The 22232-nt window shown below is 45.7% G+C and overlaps 2 protein-coding genes across 5 annotated transcripts; one reads left to right on the top strand and one right to left on the bottom strand.

The window, feature by feature from the left end:
- On the top strand, nucleotides 1-14992 carry dpysl4 (dihydropyrimidinase like 4). 4 transcript variants are annotated; one of them, XM_010869151.5, is made up of 14 exons: nucleotides 1-619; nucleotides 3801-3889; nucleotides 4160-4344; nucleotides 7023-7187; nucleotides 7622-7683; nucleotides 8325-8405; nucleotides 8645-8713; nucleotides 9167-9287; nucleotides 9521-9677; nucleotides 9937-10078; nucleotides 10212-10382; nucleotides 10937-11116; nucleotides 12244-12421; nucleotides 13429-14992. In XM_010869151.5, the coding sequence occupies exons 1-14, from the start codon at nucleotides 242-244 to the stop codon at nucleotides 13518-13520; spliced, it is 2070 nt and encodes a 689-aa protein (XP_010867453.1). In that variant the 5' UTR covers nucleotides 1-241; the 3' UTR covers nucleotides 13521-14992. The 4 variants fall into 4 exon arrangements, with proteins under 4 accessions (XP_010867453.1, XP_010867460.1, XP_010867466.1 ...); XM_010869158.5 differs by having other exon boundaries at nucleotides 2-619; nucleotides 12244-12415; XM_010869164.4 differs by lacking the exon at nucleotides 1-619 and adding an exon at nucleotides 1069-1525.
- A 536-nt stretch (nucleotides 14993-15528) lies between these two features.
- Nucleotides 15529-21981, bottom strand: LOC105009746 (tripartite motif-containing protein 35). Its single transcript, XM_010869179.4, has 7 exons — nucleotides 21290-21981; nucleotides 20545-20640; nucleotides 20049-20279; nucleotides 19917-19939; nucleotides 17845-17963; nucleotides 17152-17412; nucleotides 15529-17001 (listed from the first exon to the last, which is right to left on the bottom strand). The coding sequence occupies exons 1-7, from the start codon at nucleotides 21695-21697 to the stop codon at nucleotides 16727-16729; spliced, it is 1413 nt and encodes a 470-aa protein (XP_010867481.2). The 5' UTR covers nucleotides 21698-21981; the 3' UTR covers nucleotides 15529-16726.
- Nucleotides 21982-22232: the final 251 nt, after the last annotated feature.

Genomic DNA, 22232 nt, shown 5'->3' with positions numbered 1-22232 from the left:
TCGTCTGTGGTACTCCCAGTATGAATTGTACAGTTAGTCCGTCGGTATTTCAGCACCACGCCCCAGAGGACAGCACTACTACTCCCTGATTTTGCATTAATTCACGTGTGGGCTCATCTGCAGTACTTTAGATTTGAAAGGGGAATTAACTCGCAGGTTTCGGGGTCGAATTTTCCTCTCTTTTTCCTTTCACACTAACTTTTGAATATTTTTTTCTTTCTGAGAAGACCAGTTATTTGCCATGGCAGAGAGGAAACTTCTCCCCAGAGATAATGACGAAGGGTCGTTACTCTCTAAACTGGGGACAGACAGTCCGAAACCTAGAGTAAAATTCGGCGGCATGTTCTGCAATGTGGAAGGCGCTTTCGAGAACAAAACCTTAAATTTCGATTCGTACAACAGCAGCCCTCAGTCTGCCAGACGACATGTAAAAACTAAGAATGAGGAGAAGTGTTGGTCTGACACTTTCAGTGACGCAGATAGTGTGAGTAACTTCTCCGCGGCCAGTGAGTCCAAACCGAACCGAGACCAAGCGGCATGGGCCGATACAGGTTCTTCTGTCCAGGGTCAAATCGTTTACCAGACAGGACACAACCGTGCGCACAACGGCAAGCATGAGGTAAAATCAAGAGTTATTTTCTTACAGACATGCATGTGAATTTCGAAATCATTATTTTAATGTTTTGAACATCCTACGTTGTTTTTAAACAACGTTTGCCTGGTGAATTCTGATTTATGTGAAATTCCGTTACAAAAAAGTAGAATAGGCTAATTTACAGGTTCTCAACCAAATTCAACTGTAGTTTGTTCTATAGGAGCTCTAAAACAGGTAGGCCTACATGGTGCTGAAACAAAGGCATTATAACCCAATACAAACGATTTTGCTTCACCGTAAATGGCTTTAAGGTGAATACTCATCCTAAACAAATAGCCCGTTGTTTCTCTCACACATCACCCGCTATTCCCACTGACAACAGGCGGTGAACTTCTATGACTTTTTCTATGAAGTGTTACCGGCCCTTAAGTTACTGTGGTTCTGCAAAGCCACTGACTGGGTTCCCATGCAACAAGGCTCCCAACTAGTCTTTATGCCAGCCTGTCTGCTAACCTGCCTGTCTATGCCGTGTTAGCCGGTGGGATGTGTGATGCCAGCCATTAGCCAGTAGGATGTGTCTGGAATATTAAGCGAGCAGATGGTAGGCGAGGCAGCAGGCTGTATTCTTGAAGGGAGGGGGCACTGACTGGTGCACGACAGCACTACCAAAATAATACTACTACATATTGTTTATTTTATTCCGTCAGTATATTTCTATAATCCCACGTGTTGAACAGTAAAAGTATTGTTTTAGTTTACGTAATACCTCCGGCTGGTCTAAAGCTAGGAAATACCAAGCGCTGATTCATCGGTTACACGCGTTCTTTGTAACGTCGGGAATCAAAGCTCTGAATCGCTACACCGGCCGGTATGTCTTACCAAGGAAGGAAGAACATTCCCCGTTTGTCAGTCGGCACTCCTCGTTCATCGGTAGGTAGACATTGGCGTCCCATGAATGGGCATTATTTAACAATTGCAACGACAAAACAGTCGAAATGGTACGATAAATCGCATCTGAAGGATTTGTCTTTCATCCACCCCACACGCACAACAACCTGCTATGCTTTAGCCTGAAGGCTCGACAATGTCAAAGCCCACATAATACGAAGTACATCTCGATATCGAATGTCTATTCCATTCTGGTAATGTCACGACTTTGTCTTGAATTTTCTAAATAAAAAAAACTGGGCTATAACGTAACAATAATTTGCACTAGAAAAAATAATCGCGGACCCGGCCTTTATAGAAAGACCACAGAGCGATTGTCGCATTTTTCTCATTCCACTCAGTGAAATGATGGAATGGCACCACGTAGAACAGGTGAAGGTAATCGATTTGATGTGGTATAATATTGTCAATCATTTTTCAATGCTGGAAGTCTCTCAAAAATGTATGAGAAAACGGAGCGTAGACGGCTTGTCTGAGTCTCTCAGAGCCTCGGCTCCGTCGTGCTGTTAAGGGGGCCACTCTGACTCCGATTCCCTTCCGCGCAATTTGGCACAGTGGACTGGAGGTTATTAGTGGACTGAAGGCTGCAGGGCCGCTCCTATAACCAGGAATGACCCACATTCCCTGCTGTTGCAAGATGTTGGATCTCTTTGTTTGATGAGCGTCAGTTATCAGTTAGAATACAAAGTAGTCAGAACATCCAACATCCAGGAGCACAGGCGTGAGTACGATATTGTGGGAACACATTTTATAATCAGCACAGTGTTCTTATTGTGTTCTTACTCTGTCCCCACTACACCTACGCCCTTGACTATATCAACATAATTACAACATGGAGACAGTGTCATCATTCATCATCATTCATGCCTGTCTGTTTGTTTGCCTGGGCGTCTCTCAGTCTGTCCGCCAGCCCATTGGTGTTTCGACAAGCAACAGCAGCAGTAACTGTGACCGTGCACTGTGGAGTTCTACGGTGCGCTACGGCCACGGCCCTCAGGTGTCAAGGGTGCACTGCTGATCTGTCACTCTCCGTCACAAACCGTTTTGCTGACCACACCCAGACGTTTTCCACGACAGGCGTCTACTTGTAGTGGACGCAGCACCTTTCCTGGTCTGCTCTCCTTTAAGCTTGTTTGTTGTCCCATCTAAAGCGTTGTGCTAGTGTTCACAGTGCTGTCGCACGCAGCACAAACCCTCAGATAGGAGATGTGTAAAGGACAGAATGAGCTCCTGGTGAGCCTGTGGTGAGTGACGGCGAGTTGATGTTGAGTGTGTGGTGAGTGTATTTTTATATATTCCTTACATTTGTATTTGCCTTCATTGATAAAGAGAAATTAACTGAGACCCATGTCTCTTTCAAAGCTGACACGTATATTGCAACAATAAAACATGCACTAAAAAAAAAAATAGTCCCTATTGAATTGAGTAGTGACTAATTCGGTAGATTCGGTAGAACTCAAATCATGCCGTACAAACTCATGTCAATCATTTTTGTGTAGTTTTTGAGTCAATTAACAAGCAAGCAAGTTTATTTATATAGCACAATTCATACATCGAACCAATTCAATATGCTTTACAAAGAAAAATATTTGAAAGGACAATAACATAAATACTCAAATGAAAACATGAAAAAAATTAATACATCATAATAAGAAAACAATACAATAAGAAAACATATAAAGGTTAAAAATGGGATAAAAACATAGGAATCTATAAGGCTCAAGTGTGGTTAAGTTTAAGTGCTCAATCATAGGCACGTGAGAAGAGAAGTGTTTTTAACCTGGATTTAAAAATTGATACTCTAAGATCTTCTGGTAGTTTATTCCAGTTATGTACAGCATAACTGCTAAACGCAGCTTCTCCATATTTAGTTTGGACTCTGCTAGCTGAACTGTGTTTATGGATCTAAGAGCCCTGCTCGGTTTATATTCTTCAAACATATCAGAAATGTATTTGGGTCCTAAACAATTCAGAGATTTATAAACTAAAAGCACCACTTTGAAATCTATTCTTTTTAAAAAATAGTTATTGCGTAAAGTTATTGCGTAAATGTAAGAACATACTGTTCTAGCTGGAGATGTGTGTGTCTCATGACAGACGTCTTGTCCTAAGTAAATTCCGCATACGTAATGACGCCGTCTGTCTTGCGCGGAGATAGCATTCATGAGGATTAGCATACATTAGGTATTGCGTTCCACCTCTCCTCTGAGGGCTAATCTTTGTTCCTCACTGCTCTGTATCGTCCCTCTGTCTCCAGGCTGACCGACTCATCATCAAAGGCGGGAAGGTTGTTAATGACGACCAGTCTTTCTACGCAGACATTTATGTCGAGGATGGCATCATCAAGTAAGAGTTAACTGGCATCGCCCACACACACACACTGTACAGACAAACCCAATGAACAGTAGACAACCATGCAGGCAGATCGATAGGCGGACGCACACACACACACACACACAACGTAACATGCTTGTAGGCTGGATTCCAAGCTTTTTGGTGTAAAAACATTACCAAAACGTGGCCAGAATAATATGCTGACATAAAAAAATAAAGCAGTTGTACCAAACGTCTGTCGTCCTTGAACGTGACCCTGTGTGGTGAACCTGTCGTCACCAGGCAGATCGGTGAGAACCTGATAGTTCCAGGAGGGGTGAAGACAGTGGATGCCTATGGACACATGGTGATACCCGGGGGCATCGATGTCAACACCAGCCTCCAGGCGCCACAGCTGGGCATGTGCCCCGCGGACGACTTCTACCACGGGACCAGGGCAGCTCTGGCTGGGGGCACCACCATGATCAGTAGGGCTCAGGATGTTTTAAAACCAAACCCCACCCAGACCCCACCCAGACCCTAACCTGACCCTGACCTGACCCTGACCTGACCCTGACACTCACACTGAACTGGTTGGTGTTTCAGAATTGTTCAACACGGCACTCTTTTCATAGCCATAATGTCTGAGCTCAGCAGTTCTTTGCAACTCAACCTGGAATCTAATGGTCCAGTCAAACCGCTAAATGACGAGTAGGCTAGAAGAAGCAGAAAAACAAGGGGGGTTGGGATTGGAAAATATGTAAGCTACTAGATCTGATGGAATAATTTCAGCAGGAGTTAAGGCTGATCCAGGATTTAAGCAGTACAGGTAAGGCATCCAAACAGAAGAAGTCCTAGCAGAGTGCACAGTGATCACATAAATTGGCGACTATGGCCCTGTTTATGCCTGGCTCTACCATCCACGTGATCTCTCCTGATTTCGTCCACATTCTCATTGTGCTTACATCTTTAGACAGGTGTGGCTGATCAAAAGACAAATCGGGATCTGATTGTGCTCAGCTCTTCTGGGTGAGAACAGAATATCAGGTCCCGTTAGGGGACGATGTGAACGGAGCTAAAGAGTAGACGGTACACAGGCTGCGTTCATACATGCCGCCCAAAGCGGATATTTGTCACCCTGGGAAAAGATGCAGTGTGAAAAGATACAATATGATTGGTCAACAGACAAAAAGAATCTCAGACTTTTGCTGCCTGGGGCTCCTGAGAAGCGCAAGGAAACAATCAAACTCCCGTTGCAGCTTACTGGCAATGCCCAGTGTATTCGCATGTGGCGGTGGAAATTGGACCAGCAGTGACCAGTGTTGTTGGCATTTGGTGTGGAATGAAATGGCTCTGATGTGTTGTTTTCTGGCAAATCTCTGTGGCAGATTCTAGTTTCTTGCTCCTTGGGGTTCCAAGCTGGGTATCTGTAAAACCTCATTGTGACAACTGCTGATGTAAAAAGGCCTTTACAAAATGTATTTGAATGATGCAGGTTGAGCTCAATCGGGGTGGTTGGCCGGGGGGATATCTAAGATGGCCAGCACAAACAAGTCCTTCCTTGAGCAAGGCAGTTCATCCTGATTGCTTCACATGTACCCAATGTGACTGCCCACCGTACCTCTTTAATTTGGAACGTTTGGGTTAAAAGCGGAAGCTACATTTTGGTTGTGCATCGTGTGTAGTTGACGACTTATATAATGTAATCCAAATTGAGAGAGTTGTGTGATTAAAAATGGCAACAGCTTAATGAAATGGGCTTCGGGGGGGAAACACGGCGCAATACTCAACCATCCTGAGCCTGCCGGGAGTGACAATATGGCGAAGGTAATAAGAGCGAGTTAGATTTCACAAAGTTGCGAGGAGAGAAAAATGGTGGGAGAAATTGGGTAAAAGATGTGTCTGCCTATGTAAATGCAATGAGTGAGAGACTACCTGATAAATGTTGCAGGGATGAAGAGACACCTTTTCAGCCCGGAGAACAGAGAGATGTAGCTCATAGAGTGGAGATAGTCGGGCGCTACTGTAAGAGTGATAGCAAGGTCTTAATGCATAGAGAGTCTTTAAAGTCCACAGAGATTATTTTATACTGAGGGACATGGGGATGGTAAAGAGAGATTTGAAAAGCTTTAAAGAGCAATACTGCGGTGGAGTCGTCAGGGTGATTTGGGAGAACGGGGGTGGGGGGGGGTTTGGGGGGTGGATCAGAGGGAAGCAATTTGTGGTCCTTTGTGGCTGGGAGTCAGATAGGCAGGCAGAGAGGGAATATTTCCAGGCGGGTGAGATAGGGGAGGCATGGGGGAGGGACAGACGAGTCTGGGCGAGGAGAGCATGTAGGAGAGGAGAGAACGCCTGTCGGCTGCAGTTAGATCATCTGAAACAGGGTCAGGCCATCCCTGCCTGTCAGAGAGACTTTAGTTGCAACTGTTTACCCTCCAACTCTCCTCCAACACTTGTCCTCTTTTCCAGACAGCAGCCCAGACCCCTTCAGGTAGAGTCGGCCATTCGAGGCTTCATTACCGTTCTTCTAGCAGCAGAATATTATGTTGGCAGCGCTAACTCAGATTTTCCTTTTCAAAATAAAAGCCATCATTAAAATATATAAGGTCATATAGTTAACAATCCAGTCTGTACATTTTGTGTTTAATGTCCGTTCCAATGTTATCCTTGTCTGTTCTTTCTCACAGACTAGGTTGTTAACTATATGGCCTTATACATTTCAATGATGGCTTTTATTGTGATAAAGAAAATCTGAGTGCTGCCAGCATAATAATCCTGCTGCAAAAATAACACTAATGAAGCCTTGAATGGCCACCACTACCTTCAGTACTGTTCTTATGTCTTCCATAGCATTAGGTGTATAAAACTGAGCAAAACTATAAGAGACTGGCATTTTAATGGCTAAATCTGTAACCTTGTGTCATCTACATTGTGTATGTGGAATGAATCACCATAGTCCTCTGAACAATGAGACTGAGGTGGCAGGAGCTTTTTATGTTCCCTGCTTTAGTTATTATCTCTGGCTCCGCTCCTCCCCGTCTGTCCCAAAGTGGGCACAGGTGGTCCTGTCGGAGCCCACTTTGAACTTCTGCCATTGCTATGAAAAATAGAGCATTATGGTTTACTGGCTAAAGGGCGTCGTGCGTTGTGTTCTCCTGTCCTGTAGTTGACCATGTGGTCCCTGAGCCAGGGGCCAGCCTCCTGGGGGCGTACGACCAGTGGAGGGACCTAGGCGATCGGAGGTCCTGTTGTGACTACTCCCTGCACATGGACATCACACGCTGGCATGATGGACTGTTTGAGGAGCTGGAGAGCCTGGTCAAGGATAAAGGTACCGTCAGTTGGGATGTCTTTGTCTCTGGAGATCGAAAGATTTGTCTAATTCATGCTTTTCCCCCCCGGAAGTGTGCACAGCCCCCCCCCCCCCCACACACACACACAAGCACACACACACACACACAAGCACATTCACACACACACAAGCACACACACACACAAGGCCATTCACACACACGCACACACACACACAGGATTTCTGCAGGCGACAGCGCTACATCTACGCCCTTGTGTTGTGACAATGCTTACATCCACTAATCCACTCAGACAGCCTGACCTGTCAGCCCACAAACTCTCCCTCTCCAAGCTCACACACACGCACTAAATCGCCTGCACCCTCACAAACAGTATTGTAACGTTTGGTTTTCAGATGTGATAAATTCCCTTTGTTGAAAGTTGTTCACATGTGTTATATTTCAATTTTTCCAGGAGTCAATTCCTTCTTGATCTTCATGTCTTACAAGGACAAATTCCAAAGCTCTGATAGCCAGGTAAATCCTATCTAAGGTCAGATCAATTCTAATTCCTGTCAAATTGAATGTAGTCAATAAACTTGGAGCCATAATCTCTCTATCTGTCTCTAAATGCCTTTCTCTCTACTACTACTACTAATACTATGTCTCTGTCTCTCGTTCTCTCTCTCTCTCTCTATATATATAATTATATATAATTTTTTTTAATTTTTATAAACACACTACCATTCAATAGTTTGGGGTCACTATCTAATGACGCTGCCAGATAAGGACTTATGAGGCATCTGTTTCTCAAACTAATGTATTTGTCCTCTTGCTCAGTTGTGTACCGGGGTTTTCTAATGATCAATTAGCCTTTTAAATGATAAACTTGGATTATCAAACAACCTGCCATTGGAACACAGGAGTGATGGTGGCGGATAATGGGCCTCTGTACGCCTGTGTAGATATTCCATTGAAAATCAATAGTCATTTACAACATCAACAATGTCTACACTTTCTGATAAATTTGATGCTATTTTAATGGATAAAAAAAATCTGTTTTTCTTTTGAAAACAAGGACATTTGTACATGACCCTAAACCTTTGAATGGTAGTGTAGTACATTGCATATACACACTCCATTCAATAAATGTTTCATCTTCCTCTGTCCCATTCCAGATGTATGAGATGTTCAGCATCATTAGAGACCTGGGTGCCATCGCTCAGGTCCATGCAGAGAACGGCGATATCATTGATGAGGTACAGAACTGAAGATCAGAGCTTCCTGGCGGCCATACAAGACCCTATTTCCACTGTAGCGCTATGCTTTAGGCCCATAAGGCCACTCTGCAGATCAGTAGTAATGCACTATGTAGGTTTTATGCAGCCATTTGGGACACAGTCAGTGTCTGCCTAAACAACTCTCTCCTGGGCAAACAGCCATCTTATATTACACCACGTAAAGTGCAGTTTCCATCTCTTCCATTGTTTCTCTGTAGGAGCAGAAGCGACTGCTGGAGCTCGGGATCACTGGACCTGAGGGACATGTGCTGTGTCACCCAGAGGAGGTAGGGACACTTCCTGTTTGCATGAGCAATAATAGAAATGAGATTCAGCAACTCTTGGAGGACCATTGAGTAAAATAAATACTTCTAAAGCTTTTTTTTTTAACTCCATTCTCCTTCAAGTGCTGCTGATCTTCTCTGTTTCATTCTGTTCCGCTGTAAATTCACCTTGGTCAGAAAGCAACTGCAGCAATGCCTTCTCCACGCTTAGTATGAACAATAGTCTACTTTACATTACCACAGTATCTCTACAGACATTGTTTTCTAGTGCCGGAATAGTTTGTCATCGTGGACTCAGAACATGAAGGCTTCCTGCAAATACCTAGTGGACCAATTAGACACTCTTCACAGTAGTGGACAATTCGGCAGTAATCTGACATTAACATTGACAAGCGACGACTTTTCAGCCGTTCAGCGGGGTCAGTGTGGTTCAGGAGTTTTATTTGTGACCACTAGGTGGAGACAGAGGCTGTGTACCGGGCCATCACCATTGCTAAGCAGGCCAACTGTCCACTCTACATCACCAAGGTGATGAGCAAGTCCGCCGCGGACGTCATCGCCAAGGCCAGGAAGAAGGGTGAGAGTGTGCATGTGTCTCAAATTACACCCGATTGCTTACATAATGCACTACATTTGGCATGAGCCTGTTTGGTCAAAGGTCCTGAGTGCCCGGTGGAGGGACTACAACGCCATTTCAGATGCCTTTTCTTCAGTGCTTCATGGATTAAACACCATTACTGGCTGAGGAATGTGCCCGGCAAGGTGTCTGAAATTGGTTGCTCTTGTCTTTTCCCATTGGTTGATCTTTAGGCATGGTGGTCTATGGTGAGCCAATCACAGCCAGCCTTGGGACAGACGGATCACACCATTGGAGTAAAAACTGGGCTAAGGCTGCAGCGTTTGTCATGTCCCCGCCCATCAACCCAGACCCCAGCACCCCTGAATACCTCAGCTCCCTGCTGTCTTGGTGAGGACACACACACACAGTCCGTTATTACTAACCTAGCGGGGACGCAAAAACTATGTAATGAGAACAGAGACAGATCCATCCTACCTGCGTTTAAGACATTTTGGAATGACTGAACTAGCATTGGTTTTGCTAACTGGTCCTCTAATACAACCTAGATCACCCCAATACCAAATGAAAGCTGAGTTTTTTAAGTGATAGCTTTGGTAGTCCAGTCCAGTTTAGTTTGGCCAACAGGCCCTGTGTTTATCGCCCATAGTGGAGACCTTCAGGTGACGGCCAGCGGCAACAGCACTTTCTCCACGGCCCAGAAGGCTGTTGGGAAAGACAACTTCACCCTCATTCCAGAGGGTACAAACGGCATCGAGGAGAGGCTTGCTGTTGTCTGGGAGAAGGCTGTGGTATGTGATTCTTTTTCTTCTTCACTAGTTCCTACAGAGATGCGATACTGCTTACAGAAATTCAATTTGATGGTTGTATAGAAAAACAGCCCTTTCCTGACTGTCTGCATGTTTGTTTTCACACATTTCCAAGGCGACAGGCAAGATGGATGAAAATGAGTTTGTCGCAGTCACAAGCACCAATGCTGCCAAGCTGTTTAACCTGTACCCTCGTAAAGGAAGAATTGCTGTGGGGTCAGATGCTGACATCGTCATCTGGAACCCCAAGGAGACAAGAACCCTCTCAGCAACAACCCATACATTGGTACACACACACACAGACACACACACACAGACACAGACACACAGACACACACACACACAGACACACACACACACACCGAGACACATAAAACACAGATGAGGCCGGTGCCAAGGCGGGGCTAAAGGGAGTTTAGCCCCCTCAGTTAAAATGTTAGCCCCCTCAGTTTTAGTTAAATGTAGAGATGATGATAGTTGCAAAAGAAAAATGAGCTCCTTTGCTGATTTCATCTGCCCCTCAGTCACTTTAAGATGATAAGGTCTCTGTCCCTCCTTGTTTAACCCACAGAAATTAGCAGACATTATCTGATTGTGTCTCAGCATAATCAAGATTTGGAATTGTTGTCACTTTCATTTACAGTCTGGGCCTAATTCCTGGTCAGTTTACAGTAATTACGGCGTTTCACCTGCCTGACCATCTGCCGCAACAAAATAATTACCCGGGGCTAAATCTAGTTGCCTTCGTCTGACGTGGACATTCATCCCTCCACCTCAATCCCTGGACAGTTGTTCAATACTGAAGTAAAACCACAAGGTCTATTATGATGTCCCTTCCAGACAGTGGAGATCAACATCTTCGAGGGCATGGAGGTGCGGGGAGCACCGGTGGTGGTGATCAGCCAGGGGAAGATAGTTCTGGAGGACGGGAAGCTGGACGTTACTGAAGGCTCTGGACGCTTCGTGCCCAGGAAGGCCTACCCCGACTATGTCTACAAAAGGATCAAAGCACGCAGCCGGGTGAGAGAACTGATTAAGAGGGATTAAGGTTAATCAGGGTCAGACCTAAGGGCTAGCCGCATTGTAGAAGTACAGCTGGTAAGAACGAGGGCCTTACAAAAGTTAGCACTGTGAAAGCACAGCCGGTGAATGCTAACGGCTAGCGGCTAGAAGGGTAACAGCTAGGGGCTTGTGTCTAAGAGTTAGCATTGTAAAAGCACAGTAGGTAAATGCTAAGGGATAGCGGCTAGCAGAGTAACAGCTAGGGGCTTGTGTCTAAGAGTTAGCATTGTAAAAGCACAGTAGGGAAATGCTAAGGGATAGCGGCTAGCAGAGTAACAGCTAGGGGCTTGTGTCTAAGAGTTAGCATTGTAAAAGCACAGTAGGTAAATGCTAAGGGATAGCGGCTAGCAGGGTAACAGCTAGGGGCTTGTGTCTAAGAGTTAGCATTGTAAAAGCACAGTAGGGAAATGCTAAGGGATAGCGCCTGTTACAGTGCATGTAAGGGGAAACCTCACCTTATCCACAGATTTTGTGAATGCATATAAAGTGACATGAGGTTGGAGAGGAGAGGAAGGATACATATCAATTTGGGAAAAGGGGGATGATTAGGTAGCAGATGTAAATGTAATGAAGAAATATGTCCAAAAACAGGACAGAATTTGATTGGCATTATGGTTTTGCCTGAAGCAAGAAGGACATTATCATGGTTGCGACTAAACTAAACTTTAACACTTTAACACAGTAAATATAACACAGGACATTTTTGTAACTCAACAGAGGATTTGATCCAGAGTGAGTTAAAGTCAGTGTATTCATCTGAAGATAGCTAAGTAGAATGAGGTACACTTGCATGTTAGGGTAAACGCCTGTCCGGCAGCTGTGTTTTTGGTTTAAGGCAAACAGCTAAGGGCTGTCAGGAAAAGGTCATCCTAACTGGTACATTGCCAAATGTGGCGCAACTCTTTTTCTGGTTTTTAAAGTACACAATAAAAAAATGAACAGTATATTTTATTTGCCAAGGTCAATGCACAGTGGTTACCATCGCTGCAAATGGGCCTGTCCAGCTTTTTCCAGCTGGCTAGTTTTTCACCATCACTATTAAACTGAACCAAATAATTAGTGTACCATTATCCTCTTCTTTCCAGATGGCTGATGCCCGCGGTGTCCCACGCGGGAACTACGATGGGCCGGTCCACGATGTCATCAGCATGACCAAGTCGGTGCCGGCCACTCCCACCAGCAGAATGCCCCAGTTTCCCGGGAAGGGCCCCCTCGGCCCCGCCAGGAACCTGCACCAGTCTGGCTTCACTCTGTCCGGTATGGGTAAGCTTTGTTTACCATTCACCGGGTGTGGCGGTTTAATTCTCCTCACTTGAATTCAAACACGCTGAGCGGGACCTTAAACGCACAAGTTCACGCCACGTTGTATGAATCTGAACGTGTTTCTTTCTCAGTAACACGTCATACAAGGTGTGTATACAACTCTCCCGTTGTCATTGTTTGATGGAAGCCAAGGTTATTTGTTTTAATTTCATTTCTTTGGATTTTTGTCTTTGAGCATCTCCCTGACTCCCTCCCCCTCCCTCCCTCTCACTCCCACCAACCCACCCACCCCTCCCTCCCTCCCTCCCTGACTCCCTCCCCCTCCCTCCCTCTCACTCCCACCCACCCCTCCCTCCCTCCCTCCCTCCCTCCCCCTCCCTCCCTCCCTCTCACTCCCACCCACCCCTCCCTCCCTTCTTCCCTGACTCCCCCTCCCTCCCTCCCTCTCACTCCCACCCACCCCTCCCTCCCTCTCCCTCCCTCCCTCCCTCCCTCCCTCCCTCCACACTCCCCTGATTCCTACTCCATCTCTCTCAAACTCCTGCCGAATGACCCAGTTGTCATTTGTTAAAATAGCCTCTTTGTCTCTGTCAGAGTCCTGTCTGTTAAATCAGATTTCCCAGTCTAACTCCCAGCTTTGTTCACTGTGTTTGTAAACTTGGGTGTCAGTCCAATTTGATTAGTAGCAGATCCGTTTAATTGCGTGCTTGACATTTAAAGCCATCATATGCAGCATTAATAGAGAATACGATCTGTGCAAAAGTGGGTGACCTGATTTTTTGCAACAGGTGCACAGCTGATAAAGGCTGATTGGATATATTCCAAGACCAAGTTTGCCGTTATCAAGCCCTTAAAGCTATAATCAAGGGAGTTGACAAGCAAAAAATTTATAATTTCCCGGGTGGCTGCTGATTGATTCTTGAAGAATGCTACTCATGAGCCTTAGTGAAAACGTATTCAATCTCTCCTGACTTTTTGTAACAGCACAATGTTTTTCTACTGTACAGGAACACAGATAGACGACCACATCCCCAGGCGCTCGGCACAGAGGATTGTGGCGCCACCCGGTGGCCGCACCAATATTACAACCCTTTCGTGAGTCCGCCCTTCTGCGGTGGGAAGACCAAGCAACTACTGTAGCAACAACCAACGACATCATCCGCTAACAAATCCCACCCGGTTCCCAGAACACAACGCTACAGTGAACCTTTAACCGAGTAGTCTTCTTCTCAGATACGACAGTCAGTGTATACAACTTAGAAATACAATTACCAACTGCAATTGCCAGTAAGTAAACATTTCTATGGTCTGTACACCCAGTGGTTTTCTCGTTAAGCTGTTCATTATCAATGCCTCAGTTAATTCCCATGTGAGATCTCCATAGCATGCACCTTAGACAGACTTGTTACCCACCCCGTCAGAACACTGACCATTTCTTCTATGCTCAGCTTCAGTATAAGCCTCACTTACATGGTGATAAATGAGTAGTAAATGAAAGTAGTCTCCGCGGACCACCGAATGCCTCTCAGCTGTCACTCCCTCTCATCTTAGTGCCGTCCGCCAGCTTCTTAGAAACGCCTGCGGGTTGTGTCCGGCGTGGAACCACGTCCCCTACACTGTGCCCTCCATTTAACCAGGGCCCTGGTAGAACATAGGGCCCTGGGCGAAAGGTAGGGCCTTAGTCTAGGGAATGGAGTGCCAGTACGGACAAGGCCTCTTGACCTCTGCTGTTGTTTAGTCATTGTTGTACTTAAGACTTCATCGGACCCCATTGCACTGTTAAATCTTCCCTCCTCTTCATCGATACTCATTACAAAAGTAAAACAAGTGGTTCTTTAACCTCAAACTGTAGGGACAGTCCTCTGGTCACACCTGTATGTCTTACTGTGATAGAGTCCAGATGTTAGCTAAAAATACATTTTAGCCCATGATAGTGTTGCTACCTTTGCCTTTATGTTTTTTTCGGTCAGTAAGACCTTCATAAAGCCCTTACTGGTACTGTTTTTGACCTTGTACCACAGCCATTTCCACTGTAACTGTGTGACTTTGATATTTTTGTATATAAAAACAGAACACCTGGTGCTTTGAAACACTAGCCTGCTTAAGCCAGGCTGAATGCTGCACACCCTTGGTGAGAGCATATCAACTGGGAAGCCAGGCTACTGAAACTCCGCGTAAGGAATCATCAAGCTGTGAAGAACAAAAATATGAAGTTTTAAACCTGACACAAATGTGTAATTATTTGTATTTTATTTGATACCTTTCCTTTCTCTTTGTAGACTCTGTTTGTACTTCTAAATTTTTATGGTTGAGTACGTAGCTCAAATACAGGAACAACTTTCATGTTGTTGTAATTCAGCTCTGTTCTTCAACAGTGTTATAACTCAGTCTAAAGCACTTTGCATTTGTTCACAGTGGTCAGTTAAAGATGGCAAAGGTTCAAAAAGGTAAATTAAGGGTCTTTTTTCTACTGTGTCTCTGTGTCCAGTGTAAATATGATTTGTGTCCCGCAAGCCGCATGGTACTTTAAGCATGACCTGAATAAAGTTTGATGGGGAGAAGTGTCATTTGTCCAGCTCTAAGTATGTTATTTGTGATCTGGATCAAACACAAGAAGTTGCACAAATCCTCTGCCTCTTACAAGTCTCTTAGGCATTCGATGCTCCATCGGTACACAGCTGAAGTGTGTGTGTGTGTGTGTGTGTGTGTGTGTGTGTGTGTGTGTGTGTGTGTGTGTGTGTGTGTGTGTGTGTGTGTGTGTGTGTGTGTGTGTGTGTGTGTGTGTGTGTGTGTGTGTGTGTGTGTGTGTGTGTGTGTGTGTGTGTGTGTGTGTGTGTGTGTGTGTGTGTGTGTGTGTGTGTGTGAGAAAGAAAGGTTAAAAACAATCTGCATGTCAACGAGCCCCCTCTGGAAGATGTGAGCTTCAAATTTCCACTGAAGGTAGTCATGTGATCCCTCTGGTCTGACACACACAAACAACGCGGACAGATAGAAACAGGTGCCGTTTCCTCACGGGGTTTCAGTGTTCTGGGGGGTCACGCTGTTGAGCAACGGACTGTGTGATGACATTTACTCATGCAGAGAAAGACAGAGACAACCGCAACAAGTGAAATTACTTCAGGTGTGTATTAACACGAGCAATCTATAAAAACAGGCGAACGTGCGAATGATAACGGTTCCAGTTCTACACATCATGTCGCATTTCTTTTGGCCTTCCTGACTAATAGTTTGTGTGCAAACATTTATCCTGCAGGGTAAAAAAAAAACACTTGTCTGTCCATTCATGCAGTGCAATATTCAAAATGACAATGCACATTTTTCTAATTGTATCCCGATAAGCTGGAAGACATTGAAAAGGCCTCAAAATCTATTCGCCCATTACCTTTAATGTCCTATTGTGAGTGGAGTGATGTCCCCCCCAAAAAGACGTGACTGATGTTCCCTTTATTGTCCATGTTGAATCCAGCCCAGGAAAGGCTCTCACTTTCCTTACCAGTAAAGCATAGAAATACAGGAAAATATACAGTATCTTACAAAAACAATCTCATGGGCCCCTTGGATACATGTCAACACTGGTTCATGGAGGCCGGGCCTCCTACATGTTTGCAGACAGGGTCCTGCATGTTTTGGCTTTGTAGATTGACTGTCAGACAGGCATATGATGGGATATCTTTCCCAGAACTGAGAAGTGGTCTCTTGGTGTCGCGTTGTAATAGTTTTCAACGAAAAAACATCCAACTGTATTACATCAATAAAAAAGCTGGAAAACGGAAGAAAATGCAAGACATGAATAACCAAAATACACCCATCTAAGGATTGGAACACACAAAACACTTGAGACCAAGCTCCAAGCTATTTTTGTATTCAACTTAATTGGCTGTTTTGGTTAATGTTCTTGGTGCTCTGGTAATTGGGCCATGCGGTCTAGTGACGACACGCATAATACAGGCCCGCTTTTGGGTTACAAAAAATACCGACCTGTGCAGCCAAGTTAACACACAGACATGTTCTAAACATCACCTCACTGGCCATAGGACATTACAAAGAGGACTTTCCCTCAGGTTCAGGTATTTTAGATTCTAGGTAGCCCCTTCATTTGTGAGAGCGTAGAACACTGAAAGAAAGCAAACTCTATGCAGGTTGAGAGGGAAAAGTAGCTTTCTCAAAACGCCTTTCTGACAAGCTCCTTTCACTTCAAAAGCTTTTCCCTCAAGCTCCTCGTTGCCTCATGGGTTCTCAAATGCACCTTAGTTCAAAATTTCCAGAACAGTTTGCCAAAAACACATCTTAATTTAACCTGCCAAGCTACTCCACTGTAACGGACACCTTCCCGGCTAAGATCCTCAGCGGGTGTCTCTTGCACGTGCTGGCAAAGTAGGGGAAGACTCTCTGGGTGAACCTATGTTTGAACTTGTAGATGACCGTGTTGTCTGAGGCGTCGGAGAAGGTGACCCTGCCCCTGTCGCAGTCCAGTTGGACTCGGACCACCTGGGGCTTCCTCTTCAAGGCCAGCGGGAGCGAGGCAGACGTTCTGGCACGACATATCTCTGCATAGTAACAGATAGTCCACAGGCCCCTGTCTAGATTAGAACAGGTGGTTAGCATTCGTGGGGCACAAAACCAAAAAAAAAACACATGCACTCATTTCCTAACTCAACGGCCACAAGCTCGCACACGGACCGGCGCCTCAATAGATCCGTGCTCAAAGGCGCTATGTTAGGGCATGGTACCTGGGCTCGCGGGGAACCACTCCTTCCGTGGGACTGACTCCTGGGCCACCCCCAGAGCCCACTCGCTGTTCTGTCCAACCTCCACGTCCCAGGTGTGCCTTCCGGTGCTGAAGCTCTCAGAGCCCAGGACGCACTCGTAGTGGCGGAACCTCTCTGGGTTGTCCGGGAGTCGCTTCTCCTCGTCCGTGTACCACAAGCTGGTCAGGTCATCAGACAGGGACAGACAGACATCAGATGTGTTGGGATTCAGTGTCACAGGGGCTGGAAGAGAGGCAGGGAGACAAAAAGAAAGGGAAATGTACCTGTCAAAATGTACGGAGAAAAGAACAGACACAAAGAAAGCAACAGAGAGAGATAGAGTGAGAAATGGACAGCAGAAAAAATGTCTAATTAAATATTTTCATCAAGGGCCAGCCAAAGGTTTTCTGGTTTGATACACTAAAAAACAAAGTCAAATACAATTTGTTCCCTTGAGCAAATTTCCCTTGTAAGTCGCTCTGGATAAGACAAAAACATAGCTTTTTGTAATTCCTTATTAGAAAGTCAGTGGGGAAAGACAGGTTTTGCTGAATGAGCAGTACTGGCAAGACTTAAACTCAAGCTGCATTGGTACATGTGCAACCAGGGGCTACTGGACCACCCTATGCCACCCCTATTATATGCAACTAAAATGTGAAAACACCCTCGGCTCACTGTATGTAATGGCGTCCTGCATCTTCTCCCAGACCCGGTACTGAAGGCAGCCCAGGTGTTTGGCCACGTTCAACAGAGCGCCTGACACCTCCTCTGGCTCCTGCACGGTCATCTGACTCCTGGGAGAAGAACACACATTTGGATTAACGTGTACTGAGGAGCATTCAATATTAAAAATCTTGCAAAAAACATGCTTGAAACAATGCTTCTATGGTCCGTTTTTTTCTAATGCTGCCAAAAAGGCATTTGCCCCGTACGGCGCAGAACCGAAGCACTGCTTACGCTCACAGAGGGTTTAGCTGTTGATTATCCCAGCTAAGGTTCTGTTTTGGCAGGTCTATTTGTTGATCTAGGTCAAGGACATGTAACTTTAGCCAGCACCACTGTTTCTCCTGTCTGACAGGCAAATGTGGCTTTGGTGTAGCCAACTAACAAGTTTTTTGCAAAAGCCCGTTGCGTACATTGTATGGTTTGGTGTTGCATTTAAAAAGTGCTAGCCAGTTATATGTGTCCATTCCTTCAACAATCAAATAAAGTTACTGCTTGTTAGCTAATAGTAGCTACCTTTCAACCAACCAGTGTTACTGACGGTCTTGCTGCATGCGCTCTGCGTCTATATTGTTGCCGAGTAACAGAGTTGTTTGGTTCAGAACTGGTAATATTTACCTGTGACATACACTCACCTAAAAGATTATTAGGAACACCATACTAATACTGTGTTTGACCCCCTTTCGCCTTCAGAACTGCCTTAATTCTACATGGCATTGATTCAACCAGGTGCTGAAAGCATTCTTTAGAAATGTTGGCCCATATTGATAGAATAGCATCTTGCAGTTGATGGAGATTTGTGGGATGCACATCCAGGGCACGAAGCTCCCGTTCCACCACATCCCAAAGATGCTCTATTGGGTTGACTGTGGGGGCCATTTCAGTACATTGAACTCATTGTCATGTTCAAGAAACCAATTTGAAATTATTCGAGCTTTGTGACATGGTGCATTATCCTGCTGGATAATGTAGCCATCAGAGGATGGGTACATGGTGGTCATAAATGGATGGACATGGTCAGAAACAATGCTCAGGTAGGCCGTGGCATTTAAACGATGCCCAATTGGCACTAAGGGGCCTAAAGTGTGCCAAGAAAACATCCCCCACACCATTACACCACCACCACCAGCCTGCACAGTGGTAACAAGGCATGATGGATCCATGTTCTCATTCTGTTTACGCCAAATTCTGACTCTACCATCTGAATGTCTCAACAGAAATCGAGACTCATCAGACCAGGCAACATTCTTCCAGTCTTCAACTGTCCAATTTTGGTGAGCTTGTGCAAATTGTAGCCTATTTTTTCTATTTGTAGTGGAGATGAGTGGTACCCGGTGGGGTCTTATGCTGTTGTAGCTCATCCGCCTCAAGGTTATGCGTGTTGTGGCTTTAAAAATGCTTTGCTGCATACCTCGGTTGTAACGAGTGGTTATTTCAGTCAAAGTTGCTCTTCTATCAGCTTGAATCAGTCGGCCCATTCTCCTCTGACCTCTAGCATCAACAAGGCATTTTCGCCCACAGGACTGCCGCATACTGGATGTTTTTCCCTTTTCACACCACTCTTTGTAAACCCTAGAAATGGTTGTGCATGAAAATCCCAGTAACTGAGCAAATTGTGAAATACTCAGACCGGCCCGTCTGGCACCAACAACCATGCAATGCTCAAAATTGCTTAAATCACCTTTCTTTCCCATTCTGACATTCAGTTTGGAGTTCAGGAGATTGTCTTGACCAGGACCACACCCCTAAATGCATTGAAGCAACTGCCATGTGATTGGTTGATTAGATAATTGCATTAATGAGAAATTGAACAGGTATTCCTAATAATCCTTTAGGTGAGTGTATCTTGCCATTCTAAGATTGCAAACGGGCAGAAAAGACGGACGGGATGACTAACTGGCTGAGAGCCAACCGACTGAAGGACTAAGGAAAAGAATGGCTAAATAAAAAATGGTACCACATACAAGGTTGTAGATGATGATTACAAGATGCACACCGAAGCAAAGGAAGAGAAACACACCCACCTCTCAGACACTTTCTTGAAGTCCTACAAAAGAGATCATACTTGAAAGGTAAATCCTTTCTATCTGTCTACGTCCTTTGTATCACCTCTTTTCACATAATAATAATATGTTTGTTGAATCCTGGGTCTGTACCTTGAGAAAAGAGATGTCATCCTCGTTCATAGCCTCCTCTGTCTCCACAATCGCCTCAGTCAGAGAGTTGATGCGATCCATAATTTTTTCTAACCGGTCCTTCATCATCTGGGTCTTCTCCTCCTCCTCTTCCTTCATAGCAGAGATCACAGCAGCCTCTTCGTCTCGCAGGAACTGGTGTAGCTTCTCAAACTCCTCCTGCACCAGCCTTTCCGTCTCCTCTGCCTGTGTCTTCAGGGATGAAGAGCAAATCAAAGGAACATCTTGAGAAAAATGTGAACTGTGTGAACTGTGATGAAGAGCTCCACCACTTGGTCTTCACAAGACCAGCAAGTAAACAAGCCAAAGCACCTGAACTAATGCCATTCATTAACTCACACATCCCATTGTCTAACAACGCGTGAACAGTATCATTTACACATGTAGTCTGTATGGGAGGGATTCATCGCATGAAGATGGCCTGTTTGGTTCCGATTCCCTTAGACCCCCTCGGTACCTTGATGTATTCAGCCGACTCCTCGCAGTTTTGTTTGACGTTGATCTGAGCCGCCAGTTCCTCCTGTAGAGCCCTCAGGGCTGACCTCAGCTCCCTCTAGGGTCAGGAGGTAAAAGGTGAAAGATCAGTAGCGAGAGGTGAACATTTCATGGACGACTGTGACCACATCCAAAAAACATAAAGGTGTCCACACGCAATAGCCATGTCAGATCATGTGTACTGTGTGTTTATGACAGATTGGTGATAACCTATTATGTGGCTGTGATAGTCTGTGTAGTTAGTAAGAGGAGCTACACTACAGGGCAGATGCTGAGTACAGATTCTGTATCTTTTCTGGAGACAATTTTAAAACAAAGCAGGAATCACGCACAACAGGTTCGACATCAGCATGAGAAGACCAATCTGAGCTTATTTTACCTGCATGTCGTTCAGGTTATGTAGAGACATTTGATCTTCTACTGAGTAAACAGGTATTGTCTACCACAAAAACACCCCCAGAACAGAGGCACCCCCAGAACAGAGGCACCCCCAGAACAGAGGCACCCCCAGAAAAGAGGCAGTCCCAGAACAGAGCCACCCCCAGAACAGAGCCACCCCCAGAACAGAGCCACCCACAGAACAGAGCCACCCCCAGAACAGAGCCACCCACAGAACAGAGCCACCCCCAGAACAGAGCCACCCACAGAACCGAGGCAGTCCCAGAACCGAGGAAGTCCCAGAACCGAGGCAGTCCCTACCCGCTCACCTTGCAGTCGTCCACAGCCTCCTCCGTACGACAGCACATATGGTCATCGTGCTCCTCGTCCTGACACTCCACGCACACCAGCTCGTCGTCCTCCATGCAGAATAACGTCAGCCTGTGTCCGTGTTGCAGACACACGTCCCGCTGCCCGTCCTCTATCCCGCTGGCCCTCCGCGGCTGACCCTGGAACAGGGAGTCCAGCATCCTCTTCAGGACGCAGTCCAGCAGCTCCCTGCCGTAACAGACCGTGCAGCCCCCGTGGCCCAGCTCGCCCTCGCAGAGGCCCAGGCAGGCCTCGCACAGGCTGTGGCCACACGGCAGGACCTGGGGGCCCGGGCTCTGACATCCCGGACACAGAGCTCCCTCCCCGGGAAGGGAAGTCGCTTCACCAGCCTGCTGCTCAGACGCCATGGGAGCGGCCGGATTTGTACTTGATCCCACTGGTTTTCTTGATCTCTGGGTCGCCTCGATGCTTTTCTGGATCTCTGGGTCGCCTTGTTGCTATTCTGGATCTCTGGGTTGCCTCTTTCGATGGGTCTGCTTGCAGCTGCAATGTTTTGTGGTGTTCTGCTACTCTACAGGAGCTTGCTTAATCCTTAATGCATAGCAATGATTACACAATCACTGGCCAGAACAGGAACCCACCCCCGCCCCCGTGACTATTTATAGTAATGCTGTTTTTTAGACAGGCGTACAGCTCTCTCTGGCGGGATCTACCAGTGTGCTGATAAACAGAGCTGCGTTTGGCTGGAAATGTTTTGAAGAACTTTCACTGGTAAACTCATACTGTGATGTGACTGCATTGTACTGAATAGCTGTAGAATATGTACAACCTCGTTTCCAAAATAAGTTGGGACGCTACGTAAAATGCTAATAAAATCTGAATGCAATGATTTTCAAATCATTCATCCCTATATTTCATTGAAAATAGTACATAGACAACATA

Source organism: Esox lucius, chromosome 6 (genome assembly GCF_011004845.1).
Source record: "Esox lucius isolate fEsoLuc1 chromosome 6, fEsoLuc1.pri, whole genome shotgun sequence".
Taxonomy (NCBI): Eukaryota; Metazoa; Chordata; class Actinopteri; order Esociformes; family Esocidae; genus Esox; species Esox lucius.
This window is presented reverse-complemented; position numbering and strand designations above follow the sequence as displayed.